This window comes from Delphinapterus leucas, chromosome 6 (assembly GCF_059928025.1).
Source record: "Delphinapterus leucas isolate spDelLeu-1000000601 "Yukka" chromosome 6, BTC_Dleu_Yukka2, whole genome shotgun sequence".
NCBI lineage: Eukaryota > Metazoa > Chordata > Mammalia > Artiodactyla > Monodontidae > Delphinapterus > Delphinapterus leucas.
Window position 1 is genome coordinate 101,126,202 of NC_143134.1, and position 16,851 is coordinate 101,143,052.

The 16,851-nt window shown below is 45.7% G+C and overlaps 1 protein-coding gene across 11 annotated transcripts in view; it reads right to left on the reverse strand.

The window, feature by feature from the left end:
• The window catches only part of EPB41L4B (erythrocyte membrane protein band 4.1 like 4B), a 145,934-nt gene that overhangs the window by 78,608 nt on the left and 50,475 nt on the right, over nt 1–16,851 (reverse strand). For 9 of the 11 annotated variants that reach the window (XR_016393610.1, XM_022579103.2, XM_022579102.2 and 6 more), the window contains 10 exons: nt 14,661–14,703; nt 13,508–13,586; nt 11,504–11,548; nt 9,639–9,691; nt 4,407–4,527; nt 3,220–3,307; nt 2,973–3,061; nt 2,607–2,676; nt 2,341–2,510; nt 156–265 (listed from right to left, as the gene is read on the reverse strand). Coding sequence is in view for 10 of the 11 variants with exons in the window: in XM_022579103.2 (XP_022434811.1) it covers nt 156–265; nt 2,341–2,510; nt 2,607–2,676; nt 2,973–3,061; nt 3,220–3,307; nt 4,407–4,527; nt 9,639–9,691; nt 11,504–11,548; nt 13,508–13,586; nt 14,661–14,703 (868 nt within the window). In the remaining variant the exon portion in view is untranslated. The remainder of the gene's footprint in view (nt 1–155; nt 266–2,340; nt 2,511–2,606; nt 2,677–2,972; nt 3,062–3,219; nt 3,308–4,406; nt 4,528–9,638; nt 9,692–11,503; nt 11,549–13,507; nt 13,587–14,660; nt 14,704–16,851) is intronic. The other 2 variants (XM_089913567.1, XM_089913568.1) reach the window with 2 other exon arrangements.

Genomic DNA, 16,851 nt, shown 5'->3' on the forward strand with positions numbered 1-16,851 from the left:
CACCAAGAGAAGCCCACTGGGGTTTTGTCAAAAGCTTCGGAATGACAGAGAACAGCAGACAGTTCCTTCACAAACCGCTTCGCCAAACTCCTTGGGGCTTATTAACCAACTTAACCGTGATGTAAAATTCCAAGACAGAACGAAAAGCACACCACCTTTGAATGTCGAATGTCTCCGGGACGGATAGCGTTTACTAGGCTTCCTCTCGAAGGTGCTGGTTCTCCGTAACCTGGCGCCATGTGTAGCCTGGTATTCTGTCCGGCCACTGGAAAGCAAACATTTCACTGCATGCTACCAATATCAGAATGTCAGTACATTATACGCATTTGGAAGTGAACTTTTATTTCCAAGAGCTCCAATGTAAATTTCAACTTATCTCAAACTCGTTTGGCAAAGACACACACTAAATTTAGCCTTCCGCTTGAAAATAAAATCACTGTTGCCAAATCCAGGCTGTATTATATTTCCGCCAAAGGACAAAACCTGCAATTTAGGTACCAGCCACTTGACTGCACAAACCAAGCAGGTCTGAGTGCTTGGAATATTTGACTAAGAGAACACTGATTCACACATAAAATACCTTTCCGAAAACGTATTAGGTAGACATTTAACTCTTTTAAAAGGCTGTTATCAATGACCACTTAACTAAACCTTGGCTTTCCCTGCTATGCCAAGAAAAACACTGCTGCTTTCACCAAGGCTCTCCATCAACCCAACGTCCAGCTACAGCTTCCAGGAGGCAATGCTGTCTTTGTCTGATCTATCACTGCCTCATTCCAGCCACCCTCAGCTTATGATTTATCACATGGAAGGAGCCACTTGCCACCTGCTTTGACTGCCTCCAAGGGGCAAACTCGTCTCCAAACTCCCTTCCTTCCCACGCTGGGCTGGACCAAGTCCCACGGGAAACCCCGCCTGGGCAACCTCAACAGTCCCACGGGACCTTCCTTCTCACGCTGGGCTGGACCAAGTCCCACGGGAAACCCCGCCTGGGCAACCTCAACAGTGCGGTCCTGCTCACTTGGAGCACAGCAGACTTCAGCACACCGTGCAACGTCTCTGCCAGGCTTCGCAGTTATGACATCTTCCTTCCGTCCTTCCTTCGCAGGACCCATGAGTCGATTCTTTCTCAGAAAGGACTTGGTCCCCCCCACTCCCCTCTGCAGCATTTAAAAATACATTCAAACCAAGCGATTCTTTAAACACAAGTGCACAGACATTTCCATGCACAGCAGAAAAATTTGAAATGAACAAATCATTTGGCATCTTAAATAGAGTTCAAGGACATGCCATGTGTGAGAAGAGGTTATGAAACCATGTGATGTTTTAGATCTTGTAACAGCAATTCTCAGATCTGTAAACATGCCTCAGGAATCGACCCTGGGAGTGCATTTTAAATGCACATTCCCAGGCCTTATTCATACAGCCACACGTGAGCCCCCCATAGATTCTGATTACAAAGGCCTGAGACGAGGTCCTAAATCCTCATTTTAAAAAAACACCCAGGGAGTTCTCGTGCACTTTGAGAGACATGGTCATAGAAACTAAGTAGAAATATATCGGAATAAACCTCTCCTTCTTCAGGGTCTTTTCAGATTCAAATATTCCTGAGCCCAGCCTGGGTCACTCACACGCACAGTGACATCCGCTCTCATTCTTAATTGTCACCAAATTTCTTGATGTTGGCGTGTGACAGGCGATAGAGTAGTGGTTAAAATATAAGACATAAGACCCAGACAGCCTGGGGTTGAATCTCAGCTCTACCACTGACTGGCTGTGACTTTGGACAGATTATATACCCGCCCCCGGACCTAGTTCCCTTATTTGTACAATGGGTATAATCTGAGGACCCATCTCATTAAGGCCATGGGGAGGATTACAAGTTGGTACATGAAAAGCTCTAGGGCAGTGTGGTCGACAGAGCTTTCCAAAACGACGCTCATGTTCTACATCAGCACGGCCCAATGTGGCAGCCACCCATCTCACTTGTACCCGGCACCTGAAGCGTGGTTAGTGAGACCAAGGAGCCACATTTTTAAATGTACTGAACGTGAATTAATTTAGATAGCCACATGTAGCTCGCACCTACTGTATTAGACAGCACAGTTCCAGCTAAATGTCAGCTGTTAATAATTTTGTGATTATTAGCTTCATCTTATCCGTGAGGAGGCGGAGGCTAGAAGAGCTCCGGCGACTCCACGAAAGGTCAGATGCTAAGAAAGAAGCAGGGGCAGGACGTCCAACCCAAGCCTCCAGATGCAGGTCCACTGCTCCTTTCACCAAAACATCACGGCTGCCCTCCTTCAAGACACATGACCGTGTTGTAAAGACGGTGCCTACCTGAACCTGAAGCGAGAGCCCAGTCTGATAAAGTCCGATCTGTTGGACTTCCTGTTTCCCGGCATCCGCAGCCGGAAGAAGGCATGGTGCTCCACGGCGCACTTCCACAGATGCTTGCAGGTCCGGGCGCTGTCCAGGCGGAACACGAACGTGTGCTCCTGTTCCCGGCCCTCGGAGGTGAAGCACGGGGGTCCCGGTGAGCGGGGATTTGTAACACTGACTCAGGATGACTCACAGCAAGGTGGAGGGACGGAGGCAAGGCTTACCTGGTCATCGTCCTCCACCACCACCAGCGTCAATTTGCTCTTTTTAAAATCCATTTTGGTAATTTTGGGCCTGGCCAGAAAGAAAGCATTTTCAAAGCACAGTCTGCAGCAGCGCCGTCTACCCATCACACCGCCGTTTCCTTTCTACCGTTTAAGCTCAGATTTGCTCAAGGAATCACTCATTCATGTTAAATGTGATTATCCAGAAGCGCCACTGCCATTTGTCAGACACCCACAAATGCAAGAGTACGTGTGTTTTAAAAATGAATCTGGGTGTTGCAAATATCCCTCGATAATCACCCATCACATATAATTCCACCACAAAATAGGAAAAGACATTTTTAATATAGGACAAAACTAAATTACCAAAAGAATAAGCCTATTTTGTTAGCTCCTTCAAAGATTAAAATGCCTGTCGGGGTCAGTCCAAGAGAATATTCACAGCCATCTCTTCCCTACAAATAAATGAAGGCACAGTCGGTAGAGGGTTCTAACAGGTCGTCACAGAGCAGAATGCAAAACAGTTTCCTCACCGCATTACTTAGTTTGCACATTGTTTACACGTTTTTCAGTCACTGGGAAAACCAATTACTTAAACGCACACGGTTCTTACCCTGACAACGTGCATGTCTACCCCATACATTTCCAGCCACTTCGCTTTATTCAGATAGGAGAGTTCCGCCTGGGCAGGGCTCTTTCCCCTTAGAAAAACCAACGAGACACATGTGAACTGCAACGCGTACACCCACACAAGCCTGAAGGGCACGGCCACATGAAGGGGTGCCTGGGGCAATTAAAGGGATGAGGGCTACCGATTTACATCAACATGACACGACCTCCAAGAACAGACTGTTAACTGAGCAGAAAGAGGACAGAGCAGGGCTTATAATACGAATGCTTAGGGAGACGACTCTGTGTGTAGATTCGTGCATGCGTGCGCGAAGGAGAAAGGCTGGAAGGATACACAGCTGGCTGCTCACAGCGGCTTCGTGCAGGAGGGAGCGTGGGTGGGGTGTGACAGGGACTGGGGCAAGACTCTACGCCCGCCCGCCCGTTTCTACGTTGTTGTTTCAATGGGATACGAGAATGTGCTACTGTCAGCTTCCACCTGCAAAGGAGCCAGAATGGCTGCGGGACAACGGGAAACCATGCTCGGCTTCTGAGTCAAGAGTGACTGGGCACAGGCAGTGTTTGGGGAAGATGGGCCGGGCGGGAGGAGAGGCGGTGGCCCTGTTATCCAGGCATAAAACTGCTAGACTAGGGTGACTAAGGGAGGAACGAGGACAAAGCAAGAGAGAAGTGGCAGGGCTGGATTTAGCTGTGGTGACCACGTGTCCTGAAATACAACTCTGTACAACACACGGTCTCAAACATGAGTGTCCCTGTAAGGAACCCCAGGACACATTTCTAAAGGGTTTGCCCTAGCAGTCCAGGCCACGGACAGAGCCCCAGGTGTGTGGGACCGGGTGGGTCAAGGCAGCACCCCTCTGCCTTGGTTAGGAGGCCGGGATGGCCATGGCGTCCCTGGCTATGCGACGAGCAAATCGGGACCAGGCCCTGTACTTCAGAGGAAGAGACAGGAGTATGGCTTGGTTTTTACTGTACATCTCTGGAAAGAGAGATGTCCTGTGGGCCTTTGAAAAACAGGACTGAAGCACAGGAGGGAAAGAAGTGAAGAGCTGGAGCTGCGATTTTATAGTCATCAACAGAGCCACTCTGCCGTGAGATAAAAGAGTCTGACAAATGCTTACAAATGACCAAATGCATACATCAGAATGTTAGATGGTAGCATCAAGGTACCTGCACTCTTTCCATCTCTGGAAGATATCAAATTCCATCGCTTCTGTCTGATTTGGAATGAACCGAAACTCAGACACAAGCTCTGGTGTATGTTCTGGAAGCTCGCACTCCCCAAGCTCGGCTGCAGGTTTCATAAAAGGGAGAAAACAGGAGACAGTGAATGCTTTTGGTTATTGCAGCATCAGGTCCAAAGGCACTTTGCCTGACTGTAAACAGCACAGGTACCCCCTCATGTATAACCAACTCCCCGCTTTCAGGAGGACTTAACTCCCACTCGGTCTCCACATGTACGTTCAGAGTTCCCATGAATCACTCCAATGCACTCCGCACTGGGCCATACACCATCATCTCAGTTATGACTGTCCCTCTCCCGACTATTTCTCTGGCCCAGGGAGGCCCTGATTACATTTCCCCCACAAAATTGTAGTGCCTGAATTTGCAATAAAAGGCAACTGCAGGCAATGGGGACCCACCCAGAAACATCCATGTAACAAGGCTCTCGTTAAGGGTAGGTCTGAACAGCACTCCAGAGTCTGCAGTGCTGGAGAGGACCAATCAAGAATTCGGTACAGGCAGAAATCAGGGAGAAAAAATCAGGCAGGAGGGAGAAGGAAGGAGTGAGGAGTGAGGGAGGAGGGGGTGAGAAGGCCCCGGGAGCAACTGCGACAACTCAGGCAGAAGCTGGGAGGGAGCCGGCTGTGCAGAAAGGAGCAGCGGCCACGCGGGCGATCCCAGCAAAAAGCCCGAAGCCGCCGCTTGGTCCTGGCTCTTGCCCAGTGCCCCTGGGAATGCAGGGCCCGAGGACACAGGGGGCCCATTCCTCCAGGACATGAATGTGAAAGCCCACTCTCTCCACTCCCCCCACCCTTGCAGTGCAGGAGGCAGACCTCAGAAGGAAAAGGAATCCGCCAGGGGTTCCTCTATACCTTGTTTGCTATGAACTCTAATTACCTCTGATACCTTGCTGCACAAAGTGTGGTCCGCAGACCAGCAGCGTGGGCCTGCTCACCATGCACAATCGCAGGCCCCACCCTGGATCTGCTGGAGCAAACCCACCACGTCCCCAGGAGGGTGGTGCACACATTACTTTGAAAAGCACTGGTTTTCGAATGCGCCAGAATTGCTTGGAGGGCTCGTTCGAACACACATTGCTGGCCCCCATCCCCGGAGGTTCTAAATCCATAGGTCTGGAATAAGGCCTGAAAACTTGCATTGCTAACAAGTTCCCAGGGGATGCTGACGCAGCTGATTCAGTATGTCCCCAGGGAACACACTCTGAGAATCACTGCTTAACACGACATCCCACCGACCAGCCAGCAAATGGCCAAACACCCCCAGGGACAGCAACTCACTATGGACCCAGCAGCCCTTTCCAGTGGCTTCTGAGCCCCAATCCCAGAGCCCACCTTTCAGGAAAGGGACTCCAGTTGGCTCGCAGGAGAAGAGGTTAAAATGTTCCTGTCCACACAGAGGAAGCGGCAATACCATACTCGGAGGGGTGGTGGGAGGACTGCAGGAGACGGTGTCTGACACCTAGTGACTGTCCCCTCACCTGACTGCAGCCCCTCACCTGCAGCTCTCAACTGGACGGCACCCCTAATACCACCAGGTGGTCTGGGTCAGGTGTGCAGCTGCTGGGTGCCTTGGGCAAAGTCACAGATGAAGATGGTGACATATTTGCCCAGAAAAGGTGAGGGCTGGTCTCCCAAGGCTGGGGGCCACGACTGACCTCTGACCAAGATGTCACCCTGAAGCTAGGGACCTAGCAAAGCTAGAAGGGCAGTCTGGGAAGAGATCTCCTTGATATGAACCATGCCGCACCCATGGGCCAAAGTGAGCCCTGTGTTTACTGGTGTGTCTGCACAAGACTGGATTAACTGTGCATCTGACATCATCAAGCACAGGAGGGAGAAGCCAATGACGAGGTTCCCCCGAGACCAGGCAAAGGGGACACTTTGCTGTCTGCCTTCCAAGAACCTGCCGGCAAGAGGACACTTTGCTCAGTCTTTGAACTCTGCAGCCAGGGTCCCAGCTGTGAGGGGTGTGGGGCGTGGTGGAAACAGCTCAGAGGCAGGAGGGCTTGACTACCAACTTGACCATATACTACCTGTGTGACCTGGGCAAGTCACTTCACTGTCCTGGGTCTCTGTTGCCTTATCCACAAAAGGGAAACTGACAAAGATGAAACAAGATCATGGACACACAACAAATGACTATCCCATTCTTCTCCTCCCTTCTTCTTCTTTGTGCCTGAAATAATTTCCAAATCAACCATAAAATTAGTTCTCAAAGAGCAGAGACTCCAAGCAGGGCCACTGCATCACAGCTCATGAGGCATCAATTCAAGGACAACTGCAGCAAGACACGTATTCAAGGCTCAAGCATGGGAAGAAGTACACAAGCTTTCACTGTGCAAACCCACAGAGGCTCTTAGCGATCATAGTCCAAGGCAAACCGGCTTCTTTGCGGCTGAACTAGAAGCATTTACTGATGGGCTGGGGGGAGGAGGGGACATGGAGAGACAATGTGACAAAAACTTCCCCATTTCTGTGTCTACATCTTCAGTTTGTCTTTGTACCGGACATAATGACTGCATCTTAAATTACACTAATGTTGTGGTTCCAACTCAGATAGGTAATTTCTCCAAGAAGGGCTCAAATGACAGCTGGTATTCTTGTCTGCCTCGGCTGCAGGGCAAGGCAAATGGTTATCCTAGAGCTGGGTGATGCCTTCACCACTTGGGGGCAGGCAGGGTGGTGACATCTGTGCCTCATCGTCGTCTAATCATTTAGGACGTGTGCCAATGGCCTTAGGAAGAACCTCTCAGGTGGACTGACTGCCCCAGGTCTGACATGGATGCTTTCATCCCATTAACTACACCCTGCCATCTACTGCTGGGCCACCAAGCCTGACAGTATGACCTCCTGGCAGCTCAGAAACTCTAGGGTGGATGCAACTTGGCAAGCTGGTGAAATACAGATTGGTCAAAGTGGACAGTCCATTTCCAAGTTCCCCAAGCCACTGCACATCGTTATGGCACTTACCATAAGGACCACTGTATCAGGAAAATATGGATGTGAAGCACTTAGCATTGTATTTAGCACAGACGGTTACCTCCAACACAAGTACCTTCAGACCACATGGGCAGACTGCCCTTCAGCCAAAGTCCATTGCGGGCGGGGGAGGGCTCTTCAATTTCATTCTGCACTTACTGAGCACCTATTATATGCCAAGTCCCCACTAGATAATAAACACTAAAGTGGTAGATGGACCTAGAGTCTGTCATACACAGTGAAGTAAGTCAGAAAGAGAAAAACGAATACAGCATGCTAACGCATATATATGGAATCTAAAAAAAAAAAAAATGCTTCTGAAGAACCTAGGGGCAGGACAGGAATAAAGATGCAGACGTAGAGAATGGACTTGAGGACATGGGGCGGGGTTGGGGGTGGAAGGGTAAGCTGGGACGAAGTGAAAGAATAGCATGGACATATATACACTACCAAATGTAAAATAGATAGCTAGTGGGAAGCAGCTGCATCGCACAGCGAGATCAGCTCGGTGCTCTGTGACCACCTAGAGGGGTGGGATAGGGAGGGTGGGAGGGAGACGCAAGAGGGAGGGGATATGGGGATATATGTATACATATAGCTGATTCACTTTGTTATACAGCAGCAAGTAACAAAACAATGTAAAGCAATTATACTCCAATAAAGATGTAAATATATATATATATATATATATAAATGAAAAAAATAAGCAGTAAAGGTGACTAAGGAATGGAAGTATCAGGGAATGGGAGTAACCTGGTCACTAAAAACCTTCTTTATAAGTACAAGCACGACAGAAAGAATATATGTACTAAAATTACCAAGTAGAAAATCATACCAAAAAATTTGTGTATGAGTCTGATCAGAACTACATTTTTAAAACTCAAACTCATAGACAGAAACTCTGCTTGTCTGTGGGTAGGACCGTAGGTTACTTTCTTCCTTCTGCTTGTTGTCCTGATATTCTATAATAAGCCTATACTGATTTTATAATTTGAAAAGACTTAGATCAACTTTTAAAACTTGGTAAATACAAAAGTCAGAAGCCAAATCACTATGGCACTCAAAAACAGTTAGTAGTTATAAATGAATACATCATAATTCATTATCCCATAGAAGCCCTGATAAACGAGTCCGCAATATATGTCTATCCGACGTGCTGATGAAATTCCTTATATGCAGTTACACATTAGTATCCTTTTAATTAGTGCTGGCAACTTTAACAAGTGTTTCTTGTGCATGTTAAACTAAAAATCCACCAGCGCATCAGACAGAGGGAACAGTCAACGTTGAGAGACAGGCAACCCTCTCACCATCCAATTCCCACCCACATGCTGATGCCTCTCCCCTGTCAGTGCTTCCAGCCTGACCTGTCTGGTGGAGCCAGATCTCTACAGACTCAAGAAGCTCCCAGAGGCCCCACTGGCCCCTCTCAGCCAAGAGACCCTACACAGATGTCCCCCCACTGGAGCCCAACTCTTCTTCTAACCATTCACTGTCACCATCTCCCATCCTTGGTAGCAGCCTATTGAGTCATCTCTGTCTCCTCTCTCAACACTGAGCCTAATGACCAGGTCCTTCTCCTTGTACCGCTGATGCTATTTTGGGGTGTGTGTTTAACCCCCAGCCTTAGTTTCGTTTTGTCACAGCTACACCTCCTCACTTCACCCCCAGCCCCAGTCTTGGTCTTGCCCCCATCCCTTCTCCCCATCACAGTCACTGTGGCCTTTCTAAAATGCACGTCTGACCAGGCCTGCCTCCCGCTCAAGAGGCTTCAAAGACGCCGTGTTGACAGCACGAAGTTCATGCACTTTAAATGGGGTCAAGGTCACCTGCCGCTCCAGGTTTTTGAACTTGGCCCTCTGACACCAATCAACTGCTAGTGCCTTTCCACACTTTTCTACTTTGTGCCTTGGTTCCTCTGTTCATCTCCATTTACCCTTCCCCCGACAGGCCTCCACCTTCCAAGCCTCCTGCAGGTCTCTCTTCCTGAAGGAACCACAGTGTACTCTACACGTACACACGGAGTATGTGATCCGGCCACGAGGCCCTCTTGGGGCTGAAAGCTACTTGGGGACGGAGACCAAAGCAGAGCACTGTGCCTGGTACACAGGAGACCCTCATTTGTTGAAATGAAAAGCAACAACTTTAAAATGCTAATTACCACTAAGGAATAATGTACCTTGTAGGCAGAGAGCGGCTAACTCCACAGCTGTTTCATATGGGCATTTCAACCTTGGAAGGGAAAAAAAGAAATTAACTGTAAATACGAACTTTAATATTCATAACTATATAAAATGTCAGTAACATCATTTCTCAGAAGGTAGTGATATTCAGATAATGATTTTTGTTCTCGGTGGTTTCTATTTTTGCTGTCTACATTAAAAAATGCGAACAAGCTGACTTACACTCCCTGTTTCCCAAAGTCGGCTCTCATCATATGGTGAAATAACCCCATCTACGTATAGCTCCTCTCAACTCAAGTAGAGTGGGCAATTTTTCTGAATCTGGCAAGAACTGGGAAGTTTGGGAAACTGAATGAAAAGCCTTCCCTTTGCCTTATTATTTTTAAACTTATTTTATCTTGGTCTAGTACATGCATCTTTTGAAGCTGCCTTCACTCTTTCTTGAAACGAGGTCATAGTGTTACAAATAAACAGAAACCATATCTAAGATGGCCAGGACAGCTGGATACACTCAAGCAATCGAATAACTGAGGCACCGCCACAGAGGTGTATTACTACAAATCCAGTGATCTCATTCATACTTACTATTACAAATTTAGTTAGAAAAATAACAATGACACACATTGGCATAGCACTTCATAGTTTTCAAAGCCTTTTCATATATATATACTATCCAATTTGGTCAATGCATCAAGTGTGTCAACCCCTAGGATGGGGCTTGCCTGTGCTCCCCATTCCCACCTCAGAATTGAGTGTTCAAGTGTCCTGCCCACAGACGGCCAGCTGGTAGAGGCAACGCTGGGGCCGCCAGAACACCATTCTGCTAGGAATGCAGTAAATCAGGCTGACGTGCACGTAAACTGCAAAGTACTGTACAAATGCGAGGCATCGCCATTAATGTTTTTCCAGACGAAGGACAATCACCAGTTAAGAGGCTCTTAGTATGAGAAGCACAGTATGGAGAGAGAGAGAGAGAAATACACACACAATCAAAGATCTGTATTGCATGGCTGAATAAGGCAAATGTATACACTGTACAATCTACTTGTTCTATAGTGTACATTCCACTAGGATTCTCAGAGCACATGTTCTAAGAGAGCTTCCAAATTCGGAAATCACATTTTGAATCTCCTTCAGACTGTATTCAAAATCAAAATGTATTCCTGTCAGTAATAGCAGGTATTGCTTTTTAGATTCAGTGTATCTTAGTTTTTCATGTAACGGAAAATAGTCAACATGGCTGGTGAAAAATGACACAACTGTAAAAGTTATGACTGCTGAAATCTCATATCCTTAAAATACATACTGCCTGTGAAACCAACCATTTCAGCGCCAGTGGTTCTTGCGCTCAACAATCGTATAGCCAGAGGCCTAGTGTTTAAAGACCATTTTTAAGAGAGGAAAAGGAAATGAGATGAGATGTCTAAACCTCTTTCTACTAGAATCAGAACGCAACCTCTTTACATTACTTAAATGCAGATGGTGGTGAGTGAGACTTCTGGATGGTCCAAAAACTTGTCAGTGTATACATGCTAATAACGTATCTTGCTTACAAATATGACAAAAGCCGTTATGAATGGGGCAGTGATGTGATCAGGGAGAGAATTATTCCCAGATACACATCACTTAAGATATTAAATGCTCTTGGAAATGCTTCAAGCCGTACAGTAGTCACGTGAAATAAGATGATGATAACTGTGATCCAAGTATTAGACTCACTTTACAATGCCTGGTGTACTTTTTTCGAATTTTGAAAAGGGAACAAGCGTAAAGAGTTAAAAAAAACACACACACGGTGAACTATTTAGAAAATATACTATGATCTATCCCGAGTTAAGAGTTAGAACAAAAACATACTTACTTTCCTGAAAGAATGTCATGCCTGAGTTGTAAAACAAACAGGTACCTGACAAACATATACAAAAGTCAAAAGAGGGTAACTCTTCCCCGGCCGCTTCCAGTCCCCAACTTCCCATCACAAATCCCACCCCACACACAGCCCGGAATTCTGCATTGTAAAAAGGGAGTCCAAATCAAATGAGAACTTGGGTGGAAGCATCTCCTCCTGTCTCTAGGAAGGCATCCCAGAATCTAGCCAGGAATGAGCGCATGTAGGAATTCGCAAGATACTTGGAGGATGGAACATGGAGCACTGCACAGTCCAATGACACCTCCACACACCCTTGGAGCTCCAGGAGAGAGAGACACACACACACACACATGCACACGCACGCAGGGCTCACACGCAGCATGCAACGTGTCCAATCCAACAGGCAGGGTAGAGCCACTGCACTGGGCCCTCAGCCTGCCCACCAGCAGATTCCAGAAAGGCTGCAGCTCATTGTATCAAAAAATTTACAGCTGACTGCAGTTAGCAACCACTGGAGGCTTTTTTTCTGATGCAGTTTAACTGCAGACTCTGCCTTTGAAAAAACAAAGTACACGTGTATACACACACACACACACACACAAACACACACACACACACACACGAAACAAAAGTCCTGGAATTGGATGGCAGCTGGTCACAGGGGTAACGGAAAATGGGGAGGAAGGCAGCAAATAACACAAGTGCAGTTCACTGAAATAAAAGATTAAGTAAGTGTTCTTTTTACCAGGAGGATGTGGGCATCAGAACCACTTACAGTGCTTTGTAAAAACCAAAGCTGCCCACGCTCCACTCCATACCTACAGAATGAGAAGCTTACACACAAGAGTGGTCCCCAGGAATCTGATTTGTTCAAAAGCCTCCCAGGTGTTTCTGATTCACAAACCCTGGTTAAGAATCACTGGCTCTGATGACAGCTAGAAGCAGCACACTTCATAAAGGACTCTAAAGAGAAACACTAGGATAATGTAATTTGTTTGAACTTTGAAAACAATGCACACGGTCACTCTCTGTGGAATGGATATAGGACAATGTGGGTGACGCAGACATGTGGGTGGTGGTGAAGGTTCTAGTACATTCCAGAATGTTAGTACTTCTGAGAAGTGCTCAACTACCATTAAACTGAGTACCCACATCAAGGAGGACACAACGCTGACGTGGCCAGAACTTCCAATTCCCATAGGAAAACCTAACCACAGAAGCCCCCAGGCCGCTCCCATGGGGGACATGGCGATAAAGTCGGTCTTTAAAGTATTACTTAGGGGGTCACCTCCAAGCCAGCGGCCACCACCATGGATCACCCAGAAGCTTACATGTCACCACAACTGTCCATCACAGACAATGACAAGGAGATTCTGGGGACATCAAAAGCAGCAGAAGGCTGAGTAGAGAATCTCACTGATAGAAGGGTGGCTGGAGGGAAAGTCCACACGTAAAATGTTCTTTAAGCCTCTTTTGCTTTGACGCTATTTCTGAAGTCTAAGAGACAGGCAAGGGCAGGCGCACTATAAAAGAAATTCGGTGGGGCGGAAAGATACCGTGATGGAATTCTAACAACTTTGATATTATAACCATCAAGGGAATATTTTGCAGTTGCTTAAAAAAATAAGGTGGCAATTTTGGAGGCAGAGATGCTCTTCTAATATCTGCCTTCTCTTTTTGTATCTGAGACAAAATTAAAGTGCCATAGACCAACTAGCCTATTTACCCAAGGTCCAACAAAATAGGAACGTGACAAGAAAATAAATTTTTAAATTTTGATTCACTATGAAAAAGGTCCAGTCAAGCAAAGTGTGGATTTTCAACAGAATACAGAGATAAGCACACACAAAGTGCTAATAACAGCTGCTCAGAATATAAAGACAGCAGATGAAAGAGGCGGCAAACCCACAGTTTAGAAGACCCGTGGATTGTAAGTAAGGCAGGTGCTACGGGGTGTGGGTGGGTAGGAGGATCTTGTTTTGCATCTTGTCCTACCTTGTAAACTCTTCACGAAGGTTGTTCGGTTCTGAAGAATAATATTTAACTCGAAAGTGCAAAGCATAAGCAGGTCCAACTAAGCATTTGGAGATGGAAGGTTCAAGATGTTTTTCCCCAATTTTGAAGATCACAGAATGGACAAAAGGAAAAACATGTTAAATCTATTAACATATCCACCACGGACTCTGGGAGGTAACAACAGAACATACAAAGCTAGTAAGTTCTTTTCAATACTAGTTTGGAAAACTAAAATGGACTTCGGTTTTGACAAAAGATAGTTTAGCTAGTAATCTCATTCTGGAAAAAAACCCTCATCATCTAGATGAATTACTAAGAGCTAACCTTTTACTTTCACCCCTGATTCACCCAAAGTGATACTAACTTTTAACAAAATACTAAGTGGGCTAAAGGAAAGTGACACATAAACAGTCAAGTGTTCTGTAATCTAAAAATACTACGGTAGGGCTTCCCGGGTGGCGCAGTGGTTGAGAGTCCGCGTGCCGATGCAGGGGACACGGGTTCGTGCCCCGGTCCGGGAAGATCCCACATGCCGCAGAGCGGCTGGGCCCGTGAGCCATGGCCGCTGAGCCTGCGCATCCGGAGCCTGTGCTCCGCAACGGGAGAACGGGAGAGGCCACAACAGTGAGAGGCCCGCGTACCACAAAAAAAAAAAAAAAAAAAAAAACCTAAGGTAAAAAAACCTTAAAAGTATTAAATTAAAAAAAATTACTCATACATAAACCACACTGAAGAAATCTGGTTACCACAACTATAAAATCAGAGAGCTGGACCAGACTGTCAAAGATCCTTCCTGCTCTCCCATTCTCTGAATCTACTTCATAACTCACGAGAAAATGAATGTCACAGGTATAAAGTCATGTTTCTGAACAGCATATTTATCAGTCCTCATTGGGAGAAGTGTCTTATTTCAAATGAGGGCTTAGTCTGTTTTTCAACATCTACTAAAACCTCTTATTCAAATTTTAAACTCTAATATTTAGCCAGCCTTAGGAAATTAAAATTCATCCTTAAAATTGAATCCATTTGAAAATGCTCCCAAGTTCTAATGAAAATGTAATACCTCAAAACATTGGCAAAGGAGTTTACTCTCTGATAAAAGAAGGTAGTAAACTAAATTCTGCTTACTTACTTTTCATCTGCTTTTTTATGGGTTTGGAATGATCCAGCCAGTGCTGAAAGAAAGAAAAAAAGTTTTTCTTAGGAATAGTTCATCAGTAAGATTACACAGTCGCTTGGAGTTACCCTGCCCTACAACTCTTAGTAATTAAAACCAGGGATTGTACCAGATCATGAGCTCTTAGGCTGGGGATCTGCAAACAGCTTGGAATGGTATAAAAATACCTGTGCTACATGAAAAGATGCTCAACATCACTAATTATGACACAAATACAAATCAAAACCACAACAAGGTATCACCTCACACGGGTCAGAATGGGCATCAACAAAAAGTCTACAAATAATAAATGCTGGAGAGGATAAGGGAAAAGTGAACCCTCATACACTGCTGGTGGGAATGTAAATTGGAGCAGCCACTATGGAGAACAATACAGAGGTCCCTTAAAAAATGAAAAATAGAACCATCTGATCCAGCAATTCTACTCCTGGGTATATAGCCAAAAACACTGAAAACATTAATTCGAAAAGATACACACACCTCAATGTTCATAGCAGCACTATTTATAATAGCCAAGCCAAGTGCCCATCAGCAGATGACTGGTTTAAGAAGATATGTATGTGTGTGTGTGTGTGTGTGTGTGTGTGTGTGTATAACAGACTATTATTCAGCCATAAAAAAGAATGAAATATTGCCATTTGCAGCAGCATGGGTGGACCTAGAGATTATCATACTAAGTGAAGTAAGTCACAGAAAGACAAATATTACATGATATCACTTATATGTGGAATCTAAAAAATAATACAAATGAATCTATATACAAAATGGAAACAGACTCACAAAAATAGAAAACAAACTTATGGTTACCAAAGGGGGAAGGGGAGAGGGATAAATTAGGAGTTTGGGATTAAACTACAGATGCAAACTACTATACATAAACTAGAAAAGCAACAAAGATTTACTGTATAGCACAGGGAACCATATTCAATATTTTGTAACAACCTATAATGGAAAATAATCTGAAAAAATATATATATATAACTGAATCACTTTGCTGTACACCTGAAACTAACACAACATTATAAATAAACTATACTTCAATTAAAAAAAAGAAAAAGTATCTGTGCTTATGCACATTAAGAGCATTTCTCCTGGGGAGAGTTAGCTTTCCAAAGAGGTGCCTAAAATAACCTAACACCCTTTACCTCATTGATCTATAAAGTCCCTTCTAGTCAGCGGAGCCACCAACTGCCTTTTCCTTCTGAGTTTTCTCAAGTTACAACCAAGTCTCCGTTAATCTAGTAATGACTACAAGCCCCGCCGTCGAAAATCTCTGCTCATACACAGGTCTTGGCATTCTGTCGCCCTAAACTCTAAAATCTAAAACCAAAATTCATGACCCTTTAAATGACCCGCACTGAAGATGGAAAGACAGGAGGGGATTTGCCTGAGAGAATTCTGCTCTGGTCCATGAAGGCATTTCAACTTCCTCTAGTTTTCACCAGAAACACCACTTCAGTCTCATCCATCCAAGGAAACTGCAAAACCATTTCCCTCATATAAACGTTCCTCTATAACATCCAAGTTGTTGACACTACAGTCCTGAGGAGCCTCAGGAGCTTGACTTCCATGGAAAGCAACATTTAGGAACATGAAACTGCGAGCCCCTCCAGGTGAACACGAGCCTCGAAGGACAGGGACCACGCACTCAATCATCTCTGAGTTTCCTGTGCCAAACCCAGAGCCTGGCACCCAGCCGGCCCTTATCAGATGCTTGGGAAATAAATGTTCAACGTAATTTTTTAAATGAGGCAAATAGAGACCTTCCCATCCCTTTATGTAAATCCCATGCACGTGGGACATCGCTGTTAGGATGTTGGAACAACACGGCCCGCAGCAGGTTTCTCACTAGCTGTTCAAAATCCGAGGCCATTCTGCTGGCTGTCAAGATACTTTCAGAAGCAATCTAAACTCTGCACATTCTAATAATGAGAAAGGGTGGGACTGAGTACCGTGCACTCTACCCCTCACCAAAGAGCCCACTCTGACTGTGTGGGAGGAGGGGGATAAGGAAACACAGGAGCAAATACGAGATGAATTATAATACCATAAGCTGGGAGCAGTACAATGGGAGACCGTGGGCTCTGTCAACCCCACTCCCCAGCTAGGCAACCGTGTGATCAAAGCACCGGATCCCCATAGCCGG